This window comes from Nanorana parkeri, unplaced genomic scaffold, assembly GCF_000935625.1.
Source record: "Nanorana parkeri isolate BGI_ZX_2015 unplaced genomic scaffold, ASM93562v1 scaffold910, whole genome shotgun sequence".
Taxonomy (NCBI): domain Eukaryota; kingdom Metazoa; phylum Chordata; class Amphibia; order Anura; family Dicroglossidae; genus Nanorana; species Nanorana parkeri.
Genome location: NW_017307178.1, coordinates 329968 through 353225, shown reverse-complemented (window position 1 = coordinate 353225; position 23258 = coordinate 329968). Strand labels below are relative to the sequence as shown.

At 39.6% G+C, this 23258-nt stretch overlaps 1 protein-coding gene across 2 annotated transcripts in view; it reads left to right on the top strand.

Annotated features, from left to right (window-relative positions):
- The window catches only part of INO80 (INO80 complex subunit), a 74969-nt gene that overhangs the window by 15692 nt on the left and 36019 nt on the right, over positions 1-23258 (top strand). For both annotated transcript variants that reach the window (XM_018566046.1, XM_018566045.1), the window contains exons 7-22: positions 158-369; positions 1942-1995; positions 2249-2452; positions 3876-4062; positions 5913-5980; positions 7388-7588; positions 8927-9007; positions 10105-10200; positions 11143-11202; positions 11918-12060; positions 13331-13415; positions 16206-16323; positions 17735-17820; positions 20220-20387; positions 21276-21409; positions 23021-23088. In XM_018566046.1, the coding sequence (XP_018421548.1) occupies positions 158-369; positions 1942-1995; positions 2249-2452; positions 3876-4062; positions 5913-5980; positions 7388-7588; positions 8927-9007; positions 10105-10200; positions 11143-11202; positions 11918-12060; positions 13331-13415; positions 16206-16323; positions 17735-17820; positions 20220-20387; positions 21276-21409; positions 23021-23088 (1965 nt within the window). The remainder of the gene's footprint in view (positions 1-157; positions 370-1941; positions 1996-2248; positions 2453-3875; positions 4063-5912; positions 5981-7387; positions 7589-8926; positions 9008-10104; positions 10201-11142; positions 11203-11917; positions 12061-13330; positions 13416-16205; positions 16324-17734; positions 17821-20219; positions 20388-21275; positions 21410-23020; positions 23089-23258) is intronic.

Below are 23258 nucleotides of genomic sequence, written 5' to 3'. Positions count from 1 at the left end.
ATAAAGATTGCTGTCTGGGCTCAAATGTGCTCCTGGAGGGTGGTTAGCTAGTGGATACATTTTAAATGACTGCAAAAACTAGTATTTGCTTTATAATTTAATTTAACTATAACTCCACAATGTTAAAAATAATCATGTTCCTCTTTGCATCCCAAAGCCAAACTTAAAAAAGTGAAGAAACGAAGACGGCGTGAAGATGATCTCTCTGATGATGAGTCTCCTCATAGGCACCACCATGCTAAACTGTTTGCAAAGTTCTCCCATGATGCTCCAACTCCCATGGGGAAGAAGAAGCACTTGACATTAGAGCAGCTCAATGCACGTCGCAGAAAAGTCTGGCTCACTATTGTGAAGAAAGAATTGCCAAAGGTAGATAGGGTGCCTAAATTCTGGTAGCCAATCAGATACTTGTCCTGCATTATGTCATTTTTAAGCTCCCATGTACCTGGAAGTGAGGGAATACTGTCAGACCTTTTAATACTGAACTCCAGACACAAAGGCACAAATCAGTGCAGCTCCGTATTAGTCTATCCTTAAACTTGGCGTGCAACCCCTGTGCAGCAGAGCCAGTCAGTTGTGCTGCAGTGTTCATGTGTTAACAAAGAACACGGTAATGGGAGAAGAGAGCAGAGTGACAGGGAATGTAGCTCATCAGACTCTTGCATTTTTCTCTCACTGTCCAGTCACTGGCCAAGAGAGGGACAAGACCTGTATGTGTTACTTAGTGGAATCGGAGACAATGTAGGTATTCTGCCCTGTCAGGCAGAAGTGCTGTGTGGTAGAGCTGTGTAAATCTCAAGGCTGAATGGACAAACACAAATCCTTTGGCAGATACAACAGGTCCCTTCAATTGTTTTCATCTACATAGCTGTTTGCCTGGCTCCCGATTTTAACACTGCGGCCCAACTATACTACTGTTGACCTGAAATCTTATCCATTGTGTTTGTCATAAATGGCCAGACATCCAGCCCTGATGTTCCCTGCAGGATGAATGCCATTATTTCTAAGGTTACATGGAGCAGACCATTAGGTGGACAATTCCATCATAGAAAATATCTGTTAATGGGCCATAATGGAAAAAGAGGGGGTCTTCTTTGTATCCCTTCAATCCTGGGCCTATCCTGTACACTATCCAACTCAAGTTTATCCCTGCCCCTTGTCATTCTTATTTCAGGAAGAAGCTGACATCCTTATTACATGGGCCTAGGATCTGATCTCTATAGGGATCAATTTAAAGATTAACACAAGTACTTGGGTTGCCTGCAATTCAGCAATTTTATCTTAAAAATATTGAGGACACGTCTTGCATATATTGATTTCAAAGATGTAAAAAAAGTAGGTTAAAGGAGAACTATGGGGTCAGGGCTTTTCCCCATAGTTCTCCTAAGGGTAACGGGAGAACACAAACTAGCATCCTCCCATCACCCAAAGCTCAGTATACCGCGAGCTACAGCTCGAGGAATACTGAGAGCGTCGCAGCCGGGGCAGATCCAGACATTACTGTCTGGATCCACCCAGCTGCGTGAGTGACAGCTGGCTCTGCCTATCTAGAGGCAGAGCCAGCTGCACCCGCCCCCTCACCTGTCCGTTCCACCAGTCAGCGCTGGAGGATCGGACAGGGGAGGGGTGAATGCCTGCAGGGAGCCGTGAGTGACAGTCACGGCTCTCTGCAGGGACAGGATCGAGAAGTGAGCAAGCAACGCTATGTGTTCGCTCACTTCCGATCTATTGAGCCGATGTGTGACAGTTTCATTGTCACAGGTCGGCTAGAACTATGAGGCTGAGTGATTTTCACTCGCCTCATAGTTCTCCTTTAACTACTTTGTGAAAACATTCTTAAAATGTTAGCTTCTGTAACATACAGAGGAATGTGAAAATCAGTTGTCCAGGTATTTTTGTTGTATTATAAACCTTTATAATAAACATTTTCAATTCTTTTAGGCCTACAAACAAAAAGTCTCAGCTCGCAACTTGCTCTTAACAAACAGCAAAAAGGTAACCTTTTATTACTGCATCATTATGTGGAAATAGTTTTGAAATGTTAGTATGTTTTTCATCATCATTATTATTATTATTATTAGATGCCTTTTGTATGAAGAAATTGGGATGGGAGGAGTTGATCTGGTGCATTGTTTAAATTGTCTTGTAGTTTGGCTGTATTGTGCATTCGGTGCATTTCCTCTTGGTTAGCACAGTTGCTGGCTACTTGCACATACTGTGTATAAATATACATATTTTTTTCTGTCAGCTGGCACATCAATGCATGCGGGAGGTGCGCAGAGCTGCTATCCAAGCACAGAAGAACTGCAAGGAAACGCTTCCTAGAGCGCGCAGGTTAACAAAGGAAATGTCGCTATACTGGAAAAAATATGACAAGGTGGAAAAAGAACATCGTAAACGGGCAGAAAAAGAAGCCCTTGAACAGCGCAAATTGGATGAGGAAATGAGAGAGGTAAAGGAATAAGTAATTGATTTTATTTAAAAGAGAACTATGGGGTAACCTTTTTATCCCACAGTTCTCTTAAGGGTCACGGGAGGACATGTACTAACCTCTTCCCGTGACCCAAAGCTCAGTATATAGCAAGCTACAGCTCGCTATATACCAAGGGCGCTGCAGCCGGGACGGATTTCCGACAATGCTGTCAAGCTCCACCCAGCTGCGTGAGTGACAGCTGGCTCTGCCTATCTAGGGGCAGAGCCAGCTGTGCTTGCCCCCTCCCCTGCCCATTCCACCAGTCAGTGCTGGAGGATCGGAGAGGGGGCAATCCCTACGGGAGCGGTGACTGACGGTCACCTCTCTCTGCGGGGAGATGATCGGAAAGTGAGCGAGCGACAGTATGTGTTCATTCAATTCCCGATCTATAGAGCCGACGTGTGACAGTTTCATTGTCAAGGGTCGGCTCGAACTATGAGGTTGAGTGAAAATCACTCTCCTCATAGTTCTCCTTTAATCTTAATGCAGAAATATACTGTGGACGGAGCTGCTGGCTACAACACTCAGTGAATGTATATCTGCCAAGATTAGTCTGCCCAGTGGCCACGAGTCTGTGTGTTCCAGTTTTCCATACCACAGCTGAAATACTGCTTCCTACAGGAGGACTTGTGTTCTAGGAGGATGGACGTGTTTTCTTCAGCTCTGCTCCTGACTAACCTATTATTTTGCTGGCACTGCTTTCTTTTTTTTTTTCTTCAATTAAGACTTTTCACTATACCACTGCTTGAGGTTTCACCTCTCATAGGCACCTAATTGGCCTAATGTCCTTAGCCCGGCTTTTAGTGTACTGCAGCCGAACCCTGCTAGACTGGATGTTGAAGGGAGGGGGTACTAAGGTTTTGCATAAGGCGCTTTCCAACATAAGTTCTGGCAATTGTTAGATGCAGGTCCCTTTCCAGAGCCAGATCCACTAGCATTGCCTCAGCACTTGCTCTAGTCATGTGACCATGCTGACCAATGAGCGCTCCCCATTCACAAGCATTATGATCATTACAGGCTGCAGGGGACCAGGTGGGGTGGGGGTTGAGTGCTGTGAGTTAGTTAAGTAAATTTTTTTTACATTTAGTGAACTTACCCTTTTAAAAACTTCAGTGGACTCCAAGGAAAATATTTTTTGGGGGCGAGTACACAAATCCAATTTTTCACTTTTCATTATCCAAACAATCAGGTTGCTACCAGGAATCCACCAGAGATTAGAGTGCCAGGATGGAGCAACAGAAAGCAATTATAGAACATTGGCTGAAATAGTTTATCAACTGCAGTGTTTTTGACTCCTTGGGGATTCCACATTTCACTCTTACTGCGATCATTTTCTACACTTTGTACATTTTTCATACAGTCTGTTTATTTGAAGGACTTTTCCTTTTTGTTATACAACCAGGCTAAAAGGCAGCAGAGAAAACTGAACTTCTTGATAACACAAACAGAGCTATATGCTCACTTTGTCAGCCGCAAACGAGAATCTGGTCCCGATGAAAAACAGGAAGAGATTTTACGAAAGCTAGAAGACCATTCAATCCCACGACAAGCAGGAGGGTCCTCCTTGAGTAATGCACAGGAAGATTATGGTAAGAAATTAAATTACTAGCAGAACGGTGACAGTTTCAATTGTATCAAAATAACAAATGTCTTATTACCACTGTGATAGCCACTGATATGTTTAAAGGTTTATGTACTGTGGTAATAAAAGTTTAATTTGGATTGTATGTACCTTTCTATGCAGCTGCATACTAGTCACTGGCATAGTTAGCTTGCTTTTAAAAGATAAATGTTCAACATGGTACAAATATCAGCTGTCTTGGTTTAGAGAAGGACAAAACAAAACGCCACATGTAAATTGGCTAGTATCCCTTTACATGGTGGTAGTAATTCCTGAATCTACCAATAGTAATCAAATCGATTACCTGAATCAAACATCCCCAATAATAATCTTAGAAATAGCAACAGCCACGTTTGTATGTGGCAAGAAAAATATATCTGCCGTGCATGTCAATTTAATGATGGCGGGAAAAAGTGTCTTACATCTTCTGGGCAGCAGCCAGTCCCCTGCTCCCATGAGTGGGATTGTTACTTGTGTCTTCCTCACATGGCAAACATACAGTACATTCTGTTTGGAGCACTGGAATAGTGCCTGATTAAGAAAAGAAAGTTTGTCTGGTCTGTACTCATGTCTGCCATTCTGGTTACAATTGTGGCCTGCCTTCTGGACTTCACTATTTATTTTCCTTCTACCTGGCTTCATTTTTCTCTTTGTGACAACTTTGTGACAACTCTGACATGACTTGTGCCATAGTTACAACTTTACATAAAGCCCAGCCTAAACTTTTGATTCTGCCTCATATGTCAAGTTTCTGTTGCGGTCTTTGTCCCTGTTCAGGGGATTTTCTATCACTTCCTGTCAAGAAAGGGAACTCTATCTAATGGTCTCACAGAGGAAAACACATTTATTGTACACTGTGAAAGTGTTCTAGCTTCTGACAACTTTTTTTTTTTTGTTGCTGCTTGTGCAGACGACCACCAACATTTAGGCTAGGTATTCATACCCAAGAGATTTATCGCACAGATTTAGCTGCGCCATATTGCACAAAACAGATATTTCCTTTCAAGTCTATGGAAACAGTTCACACCTTTGCAATTTGTTGCGCATTAGAAATTGCCTGCTGCGCAAAAAGGTGCAGGAGCTATTTTCGAGCGGTTGTCGCGTGGTTTGGGTCTCATAGACATCTCTATGCATTGAAAACAGTGCGGGTTTCAAAGCAAAATCACCCAAACAAAAATGAGCGACAGCGGCTCACCAGCACAATTGCCTAGGTGTGAACCTAGCCTAAACTGATGTTAGGCTTTAAACAGAGCCATACCCTTACCATAGGTTGATTACAAACTATTCTATTGCATATCCACTTCAGTTTGGTTAATTGCTTGCATGCCAATTGCCTTTAGTGGAGAAAACATGGGGGTCATTATTGAGAGGTGTCTGGCAATGAAACACATACCTACTTTTATGAGTCAATGGTGAAGACCAAAACCTCCTTTTCTATGACCCATTGCAGCTGGTGTTAACTGCTGGGGACACAGAGCATCCCCACTAACCCATGGCACAGCTCGTAACGAATTTTAGTACAAAGTTACTTTTAATAAAATATCTGGAGAAATACTCAATGTAAATCTTGAACCGTCACTCGTAAAAAGCAGAAATTAGTATGTTTTACTATTTACTTTTTACCTTTAGTTCAATTTATTATATTGTATTGGTGATCAGGAAAGTTGGTACTGGATCGGTATTTTATTGGATCGTTTTAGGCTTGTAAATACACAAAAATAATACAGGCAGAAAAATGTTATGTTCCACATTTTATAGCATGTATTTGTCATGACTAAGTAATACTGAGCCTGAGTCTGTTAACCTTTGTGATTTCAGACAGTGACTATTTCAAATCTCAAGCACTGAAGAACGCAGAGGAGGCTTTTAGAATACACCAGGCACAGGTGAGATTCATGTGGTGCATGAATGGTCCTTTTGGCTAAATAGCTTCATTTGTTTTTGTTACCTTTTAGGAAACCAAGTTGTCCATTTTTAGTGTAGGTGTCTGGTCATGATTCCTATTTTACTGGTCTTTTGTTGAAAATGTGCTACTTTAACTGCTGTACTCTCCCCACCATCATGGGGAGGCAATAGGTCTCTAAGGTCCCTTTCACACGCACTGATCAGGAGAGGATCTGTGCATGAATCTTCTCCTGATCAAGTACAGATCGGATGTCATCGTTGTGACATCCGAAAAACTGACAGGCGGACCCGATTGGAGCAGCTGTGGGAAAGGGGCCCAAGGGCCCATTTACACTGGATCTGTTGCGTTGTGATCCATTTTTCAACGAATACTAATGGAAGGGCACTGAAAAATGAATAGGTGTGAATAGGGCTAGTTCTCACCGCTGTGTTCTGTGCAGCGCAACATAATGCAACGGATCCAGTGTGAACTAGTCTCATTCACAACCAATCATTTTTTGGTGCCCTGCCATTAGCATCTGTTGAAAAATGGATCACAACGCAACGGGTCAGAAGGAAATCAGAAGATACAATTGTAAGTAAATGGACCCTCCATTGACTTGCGATTTCCTTCTGATTTAGGTGTGAATGCACTGAATTATGTACCGTGCTACATATTCTAAATATGACATTTCCTGTTTTTTCTTCTAAAAATAAGGTATCTGCCCTTTAAAGTAACTGTAACCAATTCTTGGTCTTTCCATTGCAGTAAACATTGTCTAATTTTTTTTTAATTACCTTCTTTTGTTACCAGAATATGGGACTCGGTCTAGCACACCTAAATACATTGGGGGGGATTAATCAATTTGTTCACATCATCAGCATCTCTTAAACTGTCGCATCCTTGAATTCTAGTGCATATAACGTCAGGCTTTGCTGACTTGAGGGAATGAAGGTGAATTATCTTTGCAATACTTAAGAAGTGGTCAGGAGGACTTCTGGAATGTGCGGGTTTTGAGGGTTTTTAATATCGCAAATGCTGGACACAATTACTGTACAGTTGAGAAATTATGCGAAATGTCGAAAAACGTGCAGTAAGTCACAAACATGAATATGTCGAAAGAACACTTCAAAAAAAGACACATGACAGAGATAAAACTGCATTTAGTCAGCATGATATTGTGGTCTTTGCAACTAAAAAAATTTTGTAACTAGAAATTTTGTTGTAAACACATTTATAAATGTCCCCCCATTGCTTTCTCATTATTTGTGGAATTTGTTATGAGACATAATTGTATATGAGAATTTTGCTGCTTATTTGTAAGCCTTCAAAGCACACTGTATAAGCAGTAGAGCTTAAGGTTCATAAGTCACCTAGCAGTTAATTTGGGTCATATACTACTTTCTAGACCAGGTCGTTCGATGAAGATGCCAAGGAAAGCAGAGCAGCAGCTTTACGTGTGGCTGAATCATGTTTTGGAGAGAGTTACAGCCTGGCTAATCCTTCCATAAGAGCAGGAGAGGATATTCCCCAGCCAACCATGTTTAATGGGAAACTTAAAGGCTACCAACTTAAAGGCATGAACTGGCTGGCCAATCTTTATGAACAGGTAAGGTAATAGCACAGATTGCTTTGATTTATTGGATTTGATTCTGTTTATTGGTATATTATGCTTAAACGTAAATGAACTGCAAAATATTGACAAAAATGGCACTTGATTTCAGGTAAGAGCTTTGAATTTTGGATGAGTTTTGTTTCACAACCTCTTTAATTGAAGTGTAAGAAAAAGTTAGTTTAACTCTTGGTGCTAGGTGGTTGCTGTCACACAATCCAGAAGTAGTCATTTTTCTATCACACATTTTTGGGGAGGGAGGGGGCTGCTCATCAGTAGACTTTGGGGTTCCCATCATAAACATAGAAGATAAAATCAACAGAGCACCGCCTCCATGTGTAAAAACTTTTTTAATAGAACAATACACCACGGTTATAAGTACTCACAATTGAAAACTTAACACGCTCTTCAAAGAAGTCACAATTCAGTGTCCAAGGAATGTTCCGCTCCAACTGTGTACTAAACAGCTATCTCCGGTCACACCAATGACCACCGGTTGCTTAGGCTGGATTTACGCGTTTCAGGGGCACACCCCTTCCTCTGAAACGCGTAAATCCAGCCTAAGCAACCGGTGGTCGTTGATGTGACCGGAGATAGCTGTTTAGTACACAGTTGGAGCGGAACATTCCTTGGACACTGAATTGTGACTTCTTTGAAGAGCGTGTTAAGTTTTCAATTGTGAGTACTTATAACCGTGGTTTTTTGTTCTATTAAAAAAGTTTTTACACATGGAGGTGGCGCCCTGTTGTTTTTATCCTTAATTGAAGTGTATCTAAAGCGCCTTTATTTTCATTTTGGATTAAGTAGTGAAGAGTTAGAACCCCATTTTGAGAATGAGAGAAAATCCAACTTGTAGCAATATGGGAGAAATCTTCCACTGGTGACAGAAAGGATTTCCTTTCCTTTGGAGAGATTGTGTTTTGCTTCCTGCTATGTCTCCAGGCAGGAAATTAAGGAAAATTTTAGACAAAAAAAAACTGATGGGTTTTACCCATGTCCGACTTAAACCAAAGGTAATAAAAGGAATTATGTTTCACTATATGCTGAAAAGGGTTGGATGTACTATCTCTGCACAATTCTTTCTCTAACATACTGCCTCTAGATGTGATTCCATCAGTTGCATTGTGGAATGCACAAATCAAGTAGTCAATGGCCATAGATTGTAAGCTCTCACGAGCAGGGCCCTCCTAACCCTATTGTACCGAAATTGTATTGTAAATTGCATTGTAACTGTACTGTCTCCCCTATTTTGTAAAGCGCTGTGCAAACTGTTGGCGCTACGCTATATAAATCCTTTATAATAATAATAATAACAACATATTTTTGCACTTTCAGGGTATTAACGGAATTTTGGCTGATGAGATGGGCTTAGGAAAAACCGTTCAGAGCATTGCTTTGTTGGCACACCTTGCTGAGGTAAGGCTTTTTATTTCTTCAGGATAATGTTTCAGTTGTTGACCCATTAGTAAAATAAAAAGCATAACAAGCACAAGGATGCAACTGGGCTCATTTTATATAGTTATCGCACAGTAAATTCCTCATGACCATTTAGGGTTCTAGCAAATAATCATATTTTGAATTATTTATATTTGAACTATAATGGCCTAGAAAAAGTGCAGGCACCTTGTATAGCGTAGTTCCTGCATATACCTGGTCTTTAAACCAATCCGTGTGGGGTCTTCCTCCAAGTCCAGATTAAGGAGCAAATGTCCTAAAAGAATTGTGATGGCTTCCATTGCTGACCTCACATGTGAAGTGTAACTCCACTTTAAAAGAGTACTAACTCTTGACAGTGAAATTTCCGAAGAAGAACTTTTGCAGCACCGAATAGGTCGCTCACTGAACACCAAAGCAGGGATAGGTAAGAATAAGGCATGCCCAGCGGGTGGGTGCACGTAACTTTAACTCCACCTAAATGGGGTAAAACGTTAGGAATGTTAGTACCTTGGCTGTCATGCTGGTGCTTTGGCTTCGATGCCTTCTGTGGTACTAACCAGAAACACACATAGAGATAAGGAATTTCAACACTTTTCTTACACTCCTTTACAACATGCCTTCTTGGTCCCTGACTGAAAAGTACTAAATTTTTGCTTAAAAGTCCATTAAGATTAAGCCCTGACTCCTGCCATTCAACTTTCAATTACCAGATCATTTATTGGCCACTGAGGCTCTGTCAGTTGGCAGTTGATTGAATGAGTGGACTTAATCTTGACTTGGAGAAGAGTCAAGGTCCAGTGTGTTGCCTTGGCCTTGTGTCCCACGTGTGTGGTGAGCTTTGCACTTGTACTTTCAGGCACCACAAGGTGGTCTTGGGAACTATTGTTTTTAAGAAATGATTAATATTTGTTGAAGAGGTGCCGCTGATAAATGTTTACATGTGTCTGTGTGAAGGATCAGGCGCCCGTCACACAAGCGAATGATGGTTGTAATGTCAGTGTACATTTCTTTGTGTACTCCAGTCAGTGTATTTGAAATAAATGACAACCTTCCTTCCTTGATGTTCCTTTATACAGAGAGAGAATATCTGGGGTCCTTTTTTAGTTATTTCACCCGCCTCCACACTGAACAATTGGCACCAGGAATTTTCAAGATTTGTGCCCCGATTTAAGGTAACAGAGGGCTCTGAGGGCAGACATTTCATACAATCATCCTATTGATATAAACATTTTAAAGATAAAATTGTCTTTTTTGTTCATGTTGTACTTTATATCTTTGCTTAAAAGAGAACTATCGGGTAAGTGTTTTTCCCCATAGTTCTCTTTATTGTCTCTGGAGGACATATACTAACCTCCTCCCGTGACCCAAAGCTCAGTATATCGCGGGCTATTGCCCGCGATATACTGAGAGCGCCGCAGCTGGGACAGATCCCGACAATACTGTCGAGATCCACCCAGCTGTGTGAGTGACAGCTGGCTCTGCCTATCTAGAGACAGAGCCAGCTGTGCCTGGCCCCTGCCCCATTCGTTCCTCCAGTCAGCCCTGGAGATCGAAGAGGGGAGGGGGGAATCCCTGCGGGGAGTGGTGACTGACAGTCACCTCACTGCAGGGAGATGATCGGGAAGTGAGTGGATCGGCTGCATGTTTCTGCTCACTTCCCGATTTATAGAGCCGACCTGTGACAGCTTCTTTGTCACACGGCGGCTCTAACTACGAGGATGAGTAGAAATCACTCACCTCAGAGTTCTCCTTTAACACAAGTAGGAATAATAATAATAATATCAAGTAATTATCCAGGACCTGTTATAAGTATAGAAAAAGTATACTTTGTTTTTAGTATACCTTACAATATGTAAACTGACACTTTATAGCATATAAATGATTGTATAAAATCTTTAGTTTACACATAAACATTTATCTCAATGCGAAACCACGATGCTCAGATTGCAAAGCATTCTTCTTTTTCTAATATCAAAGCCCAGCATGGTCCCCATTTCATATTTACCTGATTATAAAGAAATATAAAAATGTAAAAACAAATGTTACTGACCGAACATAGTAATACAAATATTTATGTACTTATATATATTTTGTGATGTTGTGTTGCATTTTAGGTGCTGCCATACTGGGGAAATCCTCACGAAAGAAAAGTCATCAGGAAGTTTTGGGGCCAGGTCAGAATTAATTCAATATATTTATATGCTTTTATTTGATTTGACTAATTATCAACTAAACAAACTGAAGAGAGAAGTTGATTGGTTACTATGGGTAACTGCTCCAGATTCTGCCTGCTCCAGTTTTGATAAATTTCCCCCAGTATTTAGTAATATAAAATGTGAATAGCTGTTTTTCTTTGCTTTCGAATGCTCTGGTTAGAAGAGGAACTGTTATACAAAGTTTGAGCCTGAAGCATGAATGAAAGCATTTCTGTAACACTGCCCCACATTATGTGAGATCATAACTCCCCTGCCCCCCCCCCCTCAACTTACAGATAGAGTGAAGTACTTGAAGTTTTCCTGATATTAGCCCCCCTGCAATCCTCTGTGCAGCAGCTTTTAGGTTGGAAGGAATAGAACCACCACTGTGAGCCAACAGAGTTGGTGCAGCAGTGCACATGTGCTGAGAGGAGAGCAGAGGGGTTACCTCTATCAGTGTGCTTTTGCTCTTTTACTTACCACTCAGCAGATGGGAGTGTGTTCTTGAAGACATTGTTGTGCTGTCTGGCTAGGGTGCCTGTATAGCAAAATGGCTGCACAAAATTTTTTTTTTTTTTTACAGTATGTCGGTTTAGTGGTGTTGTCTGTTTTATATCATTGATCAGATAACAATTACAAGCTCCTTTGTATAACTTAATATTCACAATTTTCCACTTCTCTTTGGACCTAACAGAAAACGTTGTACACACAAGAAGCTCCTTTCCATGTGGTGATCACCAGCTACCAGCTTGTAGTACAGGACGTGAAATACTTCCAGAGGGTGAAATGGCAATATATGGTGCTAGACGAGGCCCAGGCGCTGAAGAGCAGTTCTAGGTACTGTTTCAGACCATGATTTTATTGTGGTCATGGTTAGAGGCCCTTGAAGAGGTGTCATGGTTATTAAAGGCCCTTGATGTCTCCATAAAGAGTCCTGATCACTGCTTCTGTGCTATGACATAGAATGAAAACATCAAAAACATTTAAAGACCCCCTTACACATACATGCAATTAGTATGTGAATATCTTATGTGTGATACATTGAGTATCCTTGCACATTAGAGGTAGAAATATAATCTCAGGACTATTATTTAGGTTTAACTCTAAAGCCAAGAGCTGTAAAAGTTTGTAATACATTGCCTACTTATGATTTTGGATACCTTCATTTTTTATCATTTTGCAAGCACACATGATGTTTAGGTGAGACATATTTGCAATAACTTTTAATAACTTGACACAGTTTCATCATTTATATTTGATGGAAAATGTAGGCATTGTATTTTGTTTGTGTGCACTAAAAAGGTGTGTTTTTAGAACTGAAAATATAGATTTCATAAACATTTGCATGAGGTTTCCATAGGTGAAAAAATGTCTAAGTTAGAGGAAACTACTGGAAGATGTAATACACAAGTACTTTCATTGTGACTGCTATTATTTTGGGGGGTTATAGTGCTAGTATAAATGGATTTGTCCATTTCTATGTGTAATTTATCTTCAGAATAGAAATTAAATATTACTAGAATTAACTATCTTGTCCAGGTTAATGCACAAGGATTTCTCAGTACTTAAAGGAGAACTATGAGGTGAGTGATTTCCACTCATCCTCAAAGTTAGGGCCAACCTGTGACAAAGAAGCTGTCGCAGGTCGGCTCTATTGATCGGGAAGTGAGCAGAAACATGCACGACCTACTCACTTCTTGATCGTCTCCCTGCAGTGAGCGGTGACTGTCAGTCACTGCTCCCCGCAGGGATTCCCCCCTCCCCTCTCCGATCCTCCAGCGCTGAGTGGAGAAACGGACAGGGAGGGGGCGGGCACAGCTAGCTCTGCCTCTAGATAGGCAGAGCCAGCTGTCACTCTGGATCTCAACAGTAATGTCGGGATCCGTCCCGACAGCTGCGTCGGGACGGTGAGCTGCGGTGCTCACAGTATATCGCAGGCAATAGCCCACTATATACAGAGCTTTGGGTAGCGGGAGGAGGTTAGTATATGTCCTCCCGTGACCCTAAAGAGAACTATGGGGAAAAACACTTACCCCATAGTTCTCTTATAAATGATACTTTACTGGCCTTTGTCACTAACATTACATTTTGTTTTCTATTCATTCAGTGTTCGGTGGAAGATTCTTCTACAGTTTCAGTGCCGCAACAGACTTTTGCTAACTGGCACTCCCATTCAAAACACAATGGCTGAGGTATGTTTAGTAAAAGACACTAGAGACTAGTGATTCAGTTTACTAATTCAACTATTCTGTTGTTAACAAACGTTATTTAGTTACTTTTGTACATTGTTTAGATTTGTTTCCATATAACTGATATAGATATACTGTATCATTAACTGAATGCAGCATGAATATACAGTGTGTGTGTGTGTGTGTGTATATATATCCACTTAATGTGGATTCTGGTTTTCTGACACACTACCAGAACTTTTTATGAATATACAGAACATCACAATATTCATGTATGTCGCGTATATCTGATCTGTTTAGGGTTTATTTGTCATCCTATGTTTATTTGTTCTGTCTTTTGATTCAGGAGGCATTCTTTACTCCCAGGTCCAACATTTATGACCCCCCCCCTATTTAACAGCTTTCTGTTGCTTTAACTGACAAACTGACAAACTGTCAAATCTCGAAAGCTTGTCTTTTATATATTATGTTAGTCCAATAAGAAAGGTATCATTGCACACTGCAATACTGCGTTTATGTTTTTTTTTACATCTTGTCTACTGGACTAATACGGCTTACCCATTTATATTACACTATATATATATATATATGCTTCTATATATATATAGATATATATATATAGATATATTTATATACTACATTGAAAAAAATAGTCTCTTTCAGCAGGATTTTGCATTTTTGCAAAAATGGTTCAAGAATGGTTTGAGGAACATATGATGTGTGGGATGTACTGGAACAACAAGTCTGATCCCTGGAGGCCTCACCTTACAACTTAAAACTGTTTTAGCTGACGTGTCTTACTTGACTGGTTGCTTAGATCAATGTTCACTACAAATGTTAAGGAAACTATTTAATCTTATATTATATTTGATATTGCATTGCTAAAACAACATAGCAGGAGCAATACAGATTATGAAATGATAATTCTGCAAGCTAATGTGTTTTACTGCTATAATGTTAAACTGTATAAAGTCATTACACTGAGTGCTTACTAGGTGGCAGTGCTGTATTGCAGATTCATTTGTCCTAGTGTCTTGATTTTCATGCAAAAGGCATTAAGGTTGATTAGCTAAAGAAATTGAGACTCTTCACTCAAACAATTGTGTAAACATTCACTTTAAATATCAAATAATGTGAGAAGCAAATTACCCAATCATGTGCAGATACTTTAATTATTTTTTGAGTGAAGATTCTCAACTCATACTTTAGTAAATCAGCATTGTTGTGTTTACCGTTGTGCATAAAATGAATAGGTTGGTTTGCAGTTGGTAATGCTGGAAAGCTGTATTAGTCATTGCTTTTAACTATTTTAGTACCAGAGCATTTTCCTCCCTTTATTACCTTTTGAGTCCTAGAGCATTTTCTTTGTGTTTTAGATGCCTCAGTTCTGCACAGTGTACTTTTTAGGTTTTGTACATTACCCCTAACCTATTATACATAGTTTTTTTTTCAGGATTGATAGGACTTTATTTTGGTAGTAGATTTGGATCCATTTCCATTTCCAATGTTTCACCTAACAAGAATTACTAAAAAAAATATTAAAAAAAAAATATATATTTTTGCAGTCCCAAATAAAAATGTAACCAACAAAGCTTCCTTATTAAATGGATGCCACTAAAGTGTAATTTTTATCTAACTTAGCAGAATCTTGTAACTTAAAGTAAAAGCATTCCTTCTGACCCTACATTGCAGAGCTTGTGAAGGAAAAAAAAACATTAATTTTTATCATAACATTAAGATGGAATCAAGTTGGGTTCACATGGCTATGAATTACCACAGGTTTTAGATTGCTAAACTTTTAAGTGTCATTGCGCTTGCTTGAGTAAGCTTTTGATTCTGACAAAGTGAAGATCAATGTTGTAATTGGACATAGGGATCTTATTTTATTACATTTTATTTTTCTTCATGAGGTGCGAGGGTCTGGGTCTCATCAGCCCACCCCCTATGCAATTGTGCAACAGCAGATCACTTGTAAGCCCAAGATCTGTTCCATTCCTCTCCATAGTCCTGGAACAAAACTGTATTAACTGAGAGTAGGGGACCCCAGCACTATTTGCCACTAGGAATTGCAGAAGCCCTAAATTCAGATGCTGTTTTAAAAAAATGGAAATTGCCTATTTATTTGTTGTCTTACAATGTAAGACAACATAAAACAAGACATAAGACAACTGTAAACAACAGTGATACTCTCCTTTCATGGTTGATTACATGGCCCGTTAGACAAGTGACATCCCGTATTGCTGGAAGACTGCAGAGTGTGTGAATTCCCAACCAGCAGCGAATTTGTAGTTTTTCTTAAATGCCCATTTAAAGCAGAATTCTAGCCAAAAATGATTTTCTTCTATGCCACACATATTTTCAATGCCTTAATCTTCTAGCTATAAGTATAAGATTAGCAGTGTTGTGTTGAGGTCATCTTTGTGCTTTCCGTTCCTGTACAAATGTTTAGAGCATTAGGCTGACTTCCCCGCGATTGTGTCTCTCTGCTGACCCTCCCTCATATTAAAGGAAGATAATATAAGGCCAGGTTATTTATATTAAGTATGTTTGGAAATACAGTAATGTTTAACTATATTTTAGATAGAAACTTAACAAGTTTTTTTTTTTTTTTATATCTGCATGGACTTTTGTCACTTCCATTGACCTCTTTTCATATCAGTAGCTGCAACTACATGTTACAACACTTATTTTTTTATTTAGTTTTGAATAGGCTGAATTTTTTTCTCAAGAGCCATTAATGCTTCCATGCAAAATCTGTAAACTTTGTTAAATGCATTATGATATTCTTTTCAGCTATGGGCACTGCTGCACTTTATCATGCCTACGCTGTTTGACTCTCATGACGAATTCAATGAGTGGTTCTCTAAGGATATTGAAAGCCATGCCGAGAACAAGTCTGCCATTGATGAGAGTAAGTGTTGTTTCCTTAAAAACTTCCATTTATAAAACATGTTTAGGCTTGCTCATTTGGACATTGTAAACAGTAGTGCAAAGAGCAGTTACCTATACCAGCTAATTAGAGATCATAAAGGAAACGCTGGTTGTTATGGGTAATGTGTCACTAGAAATATGCTTATGCACTGCCATTGCTATTCCAGTTACACACATACATTATTGCTTATATTGCTTACTGTAAGATAAATGTTTACAGGTAGCTAAAACACTAAATTATTTATATATATATATATTTATATATATATATACACACACACACATGTATCTTGAGTTACTGCATTGTTTATGTTAAAAAAAGTCTAATAGGCCACCCGAGAGAGAAACACTTTCTCACAGAAAGGTTCACTCTGCTCGATCGAGCAGAGTAAACCTTTCCCTGCTTGTTTATTTATTTATTTTCATCTGACATCAGAGCCGTTGGCTGCCATCAGAAGAAAAAAAAAGTATATATATATATCCTACAAGTGTAAACTGTAGAAACAAAGATTCAAATGTACTTTGGCTGAGGATTATAACAGTTGCTAGTATTTTAACTATTGCCCATATATGCCACTTCACAGCTACCACATTCATAGAGTACTTACACCACTGTGGTAATGGCGTACATTTTAAGCCACTTTGTAGGTAAGAACTGTTAGCGTAAGTACTTGATTAATTTGGCCCATGCTATCGAACATAAAAAAAACTGTCACACAGTACATTCTATGTGATGTGCCGCAAATAGTGCAGCTTGTATTAGAGTATTGTTAATTTGGCTCACGGAAAATGTGCCAATATTTACACCTCAAGGGGGGGCACCAGGTCCTGTCAGCATGTAGACTGTGATTTAATGTTTCTGCAATAAACAGAAAAGTTGGCTTGAACATTTGTGAACCACTTCCCTGCTGCTATTGCAGCCTTGTGCTTGTTTGCAGCCTCTTATTGTTCCCCCTGTAATAGTTATGGCTATGGCATTAAAAGGGTCATCAACTTGATTGTGTATGCTACCATTCTAGACCAGAAGTAGGCAGCCTCGTCACTCCAGCTGTGGTGAAATTACAAATCCCATCATGCCCCTGCCAATTGGAGGCATGCCTATGGCTGTCAGAGTCTTGCAATGACTCATGGGACCTGCAGTTCCCCCAAAGCTGGAGTGCCAAGGTTGCCTACCCCTTTTCTAGACATAGATATCAACCGATCAACTGATCGATCCAATTTTGTCCCATTCATTGGGCATTACTTTCTAAAATGGTGTAAACAGCCTGATCCTCTGACTTCCCTTATTCTTTTATAGGAATATTGGGTATGATTTGTCCTCAAATGAACCTCTTTAAAGCCCTGTTAATTGCAGATGTATGTGTCTATAGTATGGAATTTTTTTTTTGCAGACCAACTTTCTCGCTTACACATGATCCTTAAGCCTTTTATGCTCAGGAGAATCAAAAAGGATGTGGAGAATGAGCTTTCTGACAAGGTGAGATATCAAGTACTGTGTGGTTAATTATGCATCTATAGACCATTTTAAACACAATCAGGGTTATTCACAAAAGGGTGAAGAGTTTGGAGAAGGCAGGAGAAGTGAACAATCTAGGCCAATATAGCTGAATTGGAACGTGAGCTGAATTGGAGAATTTTTCCAAATCAGCTACTTTCGCCTAGATTGTTTATTTTGGTAAATCGTATGCCAGCAGCATCTATTTTTTTGAATTTTTTTTTGCATTTTAAGCCTCAGCTATGTAGCTTCTACCAGGTAAAACCATCATGGGTCAGAAAAGAGCCCTTTATTATTATTCAAGCAGCAGCATTGCATGCCTTGATGTCGCTTGCAACACATTTACTACTCTCCGTTTTTGTTTCTGATCACTTTTCCATAATGCATTATCAAAAAAAAACCTTTGTGGGGAAAGCACTATAGGGGCCCCAGTCATATACTGAATGTGACCTGTTTCTGTTCTGTTGCATTTATAAGGAGAGAGTATAGATACAACATACATCTCACCAATGCCCAGTCATTTTAAAGCTGTATTTTGACGCAAAAACCATTTGATTAAAAGCACAGTCCAAACCAGTATGAATTTCTATTCTCAACTCAGAAACACTGGCGTTTGTGTATGCTTTCTCGATGTTCTGTTCCTTTTTCCCTGTGTATGCATACAGCTTTATCTATTCACAGCATCTGTGAGATGTTACGTTAACTGCAAAGCTGGAGTCACATATAGCCAGGTTCCTGCAAGAATATGGCCCTGGGTTTCTATTCACTTTAGCAGCAAATGTGTGCATGCATAAAATTTGACTGTAACATCATCAAAGGGTCAACCCCCTTTTCTAAAGAAAGAAAGCACTGGACTCATCAGGGTTTGTCCTGTTCATATGGTTGGACAGTTATGCTGTGAAAGAGTCAGTACAGGTTATCTGGCTACTGGACATGACCTCCACTGTCTCCTTGGTTTGCAGTATCAAATTGCAAGATTGTGACTTTAATCGCCACACTCGGTTTAATAGTCCAGATACATCTTCATTGAATTTAGGGGACAGCATAGTAATAGCCAACCAGTTTTAGGGGCTCATACAAATACCCCTTTCTTCAGGTGTTGTCCAGTGTGAGAGAATGAATAAAGCTTGTCAGCAGCTGGTTTAGCTGTTTATACAGTCCCCTTAACCCCACATTGAATCAATATGTTTCTGGACTATTAAAAGAAGTGTGGCACTTCAGTTCACAATGCTGCAATTTGATATTGTTCCAGAAATAGGAAGTCAGGTAAATATAACACATATCCACAATGTCACCTACTGTATGTCCGTAGAGCGTTCAGGCTGTGCTTACTGAGGCACATAAATGCGCACAATGCAAATTGTCTCTCTTTTTTTGTGTGGTTATTATCATAACTTTAGAGGCCATTTCCACCTTTACAGAGGTATTTATAAAAAACATATGCCAGCAATGTACACTGAGTGAACATGAAGCAGACATATGCAGCTGATGTATATGAACACACAAACTTACATTTTTTTTTAGCTTTCCACTTCATATCCGCATGGAAATTTCTCCCTCTGTGCTGTGCAAGCAATGTGAAAATATCCCCCACGAGCCCCCCTCCCCCTTCCCTGGGCAGTGTATTGTCTGTAAAGGTAGAGCTGGTGTTTACTGATCATGTTACAATAGGTGACAGGGAAGGGGGCAGCTAATTACAGTCTGACACCCCGGTGTTGGTCTAATTTTCCTGTGGGGAAAATTTTTAATTTTAGGCTTAAGGCCTAATAAAACCTTCATAGAAATAAAGAAGGCCTGCAATGTGTGTCATGAAAATGTACACATGTGTATATATAATCACTGCACCTCTTCATAACCACAATAAATGCTATGCACTTACAAAGGTGGAAATGGACTTTTAAGTCTGCCTTTTTTCTATACCTATAAAATAATTATATACAAAAGCTTATGCTTTGTGTAAGCTCTCGTTTAAAACACATTAGACACAGACACCAAATTGTTTTGGCTTTTACTCTCTTTTTTTGCGAAACAAATGAAAAAGTATTATTACTTTATATTTATATTACAAAGAGATTTTTGTTTACATGGAAGGGTATTCAAAATAAGTAAATACCTCTTATCTCTGCCCCTTCCTTTGCCACAGTCCATCAACAACATCTGTCTGTATACAGCTCTGCATGTTGTTGCCCAATTTCTTCTGAAAGCTTGGATGAGACGGTCACGTCTTGTAGGACTTGCTTGGGGCAGATTTACCAGGTTGCAGCAACAAGATCAAATATATGACATGTGGGACAGCTATTCTCGTTCCACACACATCAGCTTCTGTGTAGCCAGTGAAGAAGAAAATACAATAACTAACACTATAACATTGCTTTTTCCAGATTGAAATCCTGATGTACTGCAATCTAACCAGTCGACAGAAGCTGCTCTATCAGGCTCTAAAGAACAAAATATCCATTGATGATCTCCTTCAGTCCTCCATGGGTACAGCCCAGCAATCACAGAACACCACCAGCAGCCTTATGAACCTGGTCATGCAGTTCAGAAAGGTACGCTGCTCACACATTGTAACATATTGTGCTTCCACTGAAAACATTTTGATTATAATCTGATTATATTTGCATATAAAGGGGATACACGTGCAGTTTTGCTGATATTTTGTAATGCTAGATGTATGCCGATTGCAAGACTGCTAATAGACATCTCCAATGTTTTCAGTATGATGGGGTAAACTTGTTTGGAAAAAATATTTTGTCATGCTTTACCTGTTGTGTGCCAATTTCCAATGGACTTCCTTTATTTAAGGATATTTGTAGTTTCTTAAAAAGTTAATTTATTTGCATACTTAGCCCCCCCCCCCCTTCCTGATTGTAATTTATCCACCTTTCCTTGCCCAAGATGCAGGCTTACCTTAATCTTCTTGGCTGCGCTTGCACAGCTGCTCCCTTGGACTTGTATAGGACTGTCTCCCCATACAGGTGGCACTGTGAGAGACAGTACCATAGAAGCATATGGAGAAAGTCATGCACAGGGTTTGCCAGTGGCAATAAGGTTTCTGAGCCAGGTTGTGAAGATTGCTGGTGCCCATGGCTGTAAGATTCAGGTAAGTATGCGTATAGGATGATTTAATTTTAAAGGGGCCTAGACAGTTAATAACTGTTTTTTTTTTTTAAATGAAAGTACAGTTGTCCTTTAAGTCAGTGGCAAATGAAACCTGGCAGACTGTTTTAAAGGTTAAAGTGTCCTTCTTGGGCCATTTACATTGTCAGATAACACAGTGACATTGACATTGCCCTCCCTAAACACAAACCTACACTTCACTTTGGTGGATTTCATCATTAAATTGTTGTCTCCTAAAAAGGATATGTGGTAGAAAGAAACATGGATCTTGGTTACCATATCAATGTCATCATTAATGTATCTCCATTGGGTCCTAGGTGTGTAATCATTCTGAGCTCTTTGAACGTCAAGAAACCTGGTCACCGTTCTTCCTTGCTATAAGGCCATACAAGGTGTCTAAATTTCTTTATCGTCACGGCAACATAGAATGGTTCAACCACTCACGAAACAGGTGAGAATATATTATAGACGTTTTATTGACGTTTCTGCATATTGGCTCCATAATAAAAATAAAGAACCAACATTTTTAACACCAACTAAAGTGTGATAAGGTATCATTTCACTTGGCAGTAAATGTCAGAAAGGTGAAGGGATTTGGACTGTATTGTGTATTTTAGAAGAACATGTATTTTGTATTGTTACTGCATTATTTACCTCCTGCAGAATATAACAATGAGTTTAAAGTGGCCCTTATCTCAGGAGTTAAATCTTAATACATTCAAGTACCCCAACTATTAACAAAAATGTATCTTATTTGTGTATCATAATAGAAGTCACCAGCACTGGATGTGTGCATGTGTATTAAATTGTCCCATGCATCATACAGCCAACGTTTCGGGGGCCACGCAGGGTCCCTTCTTCTGGGCGAAAAAAGTGACGCATGTGACGATTCAATAAAAAGTGCTTTACTTCTTACACATATCATCGAGTGATGGTGACTTCTATTATGGACTGTATCTAACACGACACCATCCGTGTTGTCACTTCAAGCACCAACCTTTCATCCAAGGTCTGTACGCTGTATGGAGTGCAGGTGATTTCATATTATTATTTGTGTATCACTCGGCTGTAGATCCTAAAAAAATCTCGGAATTGGTGCTGACACCTGGAGGGTGGTTACTTTTGTTCCCCATGGTCCCTGTGTGTTTTTTTAAAGTACCCACTGCTCCAAGCTCACTCTCATGATGTACTACAATCTCACATTTAGTTGTATTGAGATTATAGTCTATCACAGGAGCGAGCTTGGAGTGGTGGCGACTTTACAACACACACAGGGACCATGGGGAACAAAAGTAGCCACCCTCCAGAAGGAAGAACAGTTTCAGCACCGTCACTCTCAAGCAACCGGAAAAATCCCATTGAGAAAATACTGTATGTCCTCTTTTTTTGGAGGTGGCTCGATGCGCTTTAAAAAGAATTGGTTGCTTGGTGCACACTAAAAGATGTAGTTGCTTGTTCTGATGGCATATTAATGGTATAATTATGTGGTTTTTTTTGTATAAATGTTGTATGTTGTATAATTTGGAAAATAATAAAGATTATGGAGAAGGAAAAAAAAAATGTAGTCTTGCTGGCGGCTAGACTCTGCTGCCGGCAGCAGAATGTAAGCGATGGGAAGTAACAGCCAGCCTGCTATTGGCTATTTCAAATTGCAATAGCCAATAGCAGGCTGGCTATTGCTCCCGGCTGCTTACGTTCACCTGTTCACTGCAGAAGCTAGCTGGCAAGTTAATGGGGTGGGGGCAGCGGGGCTTGCTTTTTTTTGGTGGTAATGTGGCAGCACTTTACTGAGGTCTTATGTTGCCATCTTTTGGATGCGTAGCATCAGTGTTAGAATGGGTTTAACCTCTATGGAGTTTGGCAATTTGTTGCAAATGCATTATTTTATTATTAGAATAATTACCCACAATTCATGTTTTATATACATTTTCATCATGTGCATTTTTTTAAATGCCTTTCCATAATCAATAGAACAGCTAAGCATGCTTGCTCTTTTCTAACATGGAAATATTAAGGAATACGAATGTCCCAGCATATCCTGACTGTTTTATTATATATATAGGTGGCTGCGCATCCTCCTCTCGCCATTTGCAACTGATCACATTCAACAATCACTCTTCCATAAAAAACGTAAGTTATTATTTAAGATTTCTGTAGTTATTCTTCCTAGTCAAATAATATATTGCATAGTGATTGGTTTACACAGGAAGAACATCAATGATATTAGTGCATTGGTGAGGAAATAGCCCATTAAAAATAGAGATATATTTTTACATAACTTTACACACAGCACTGCATTC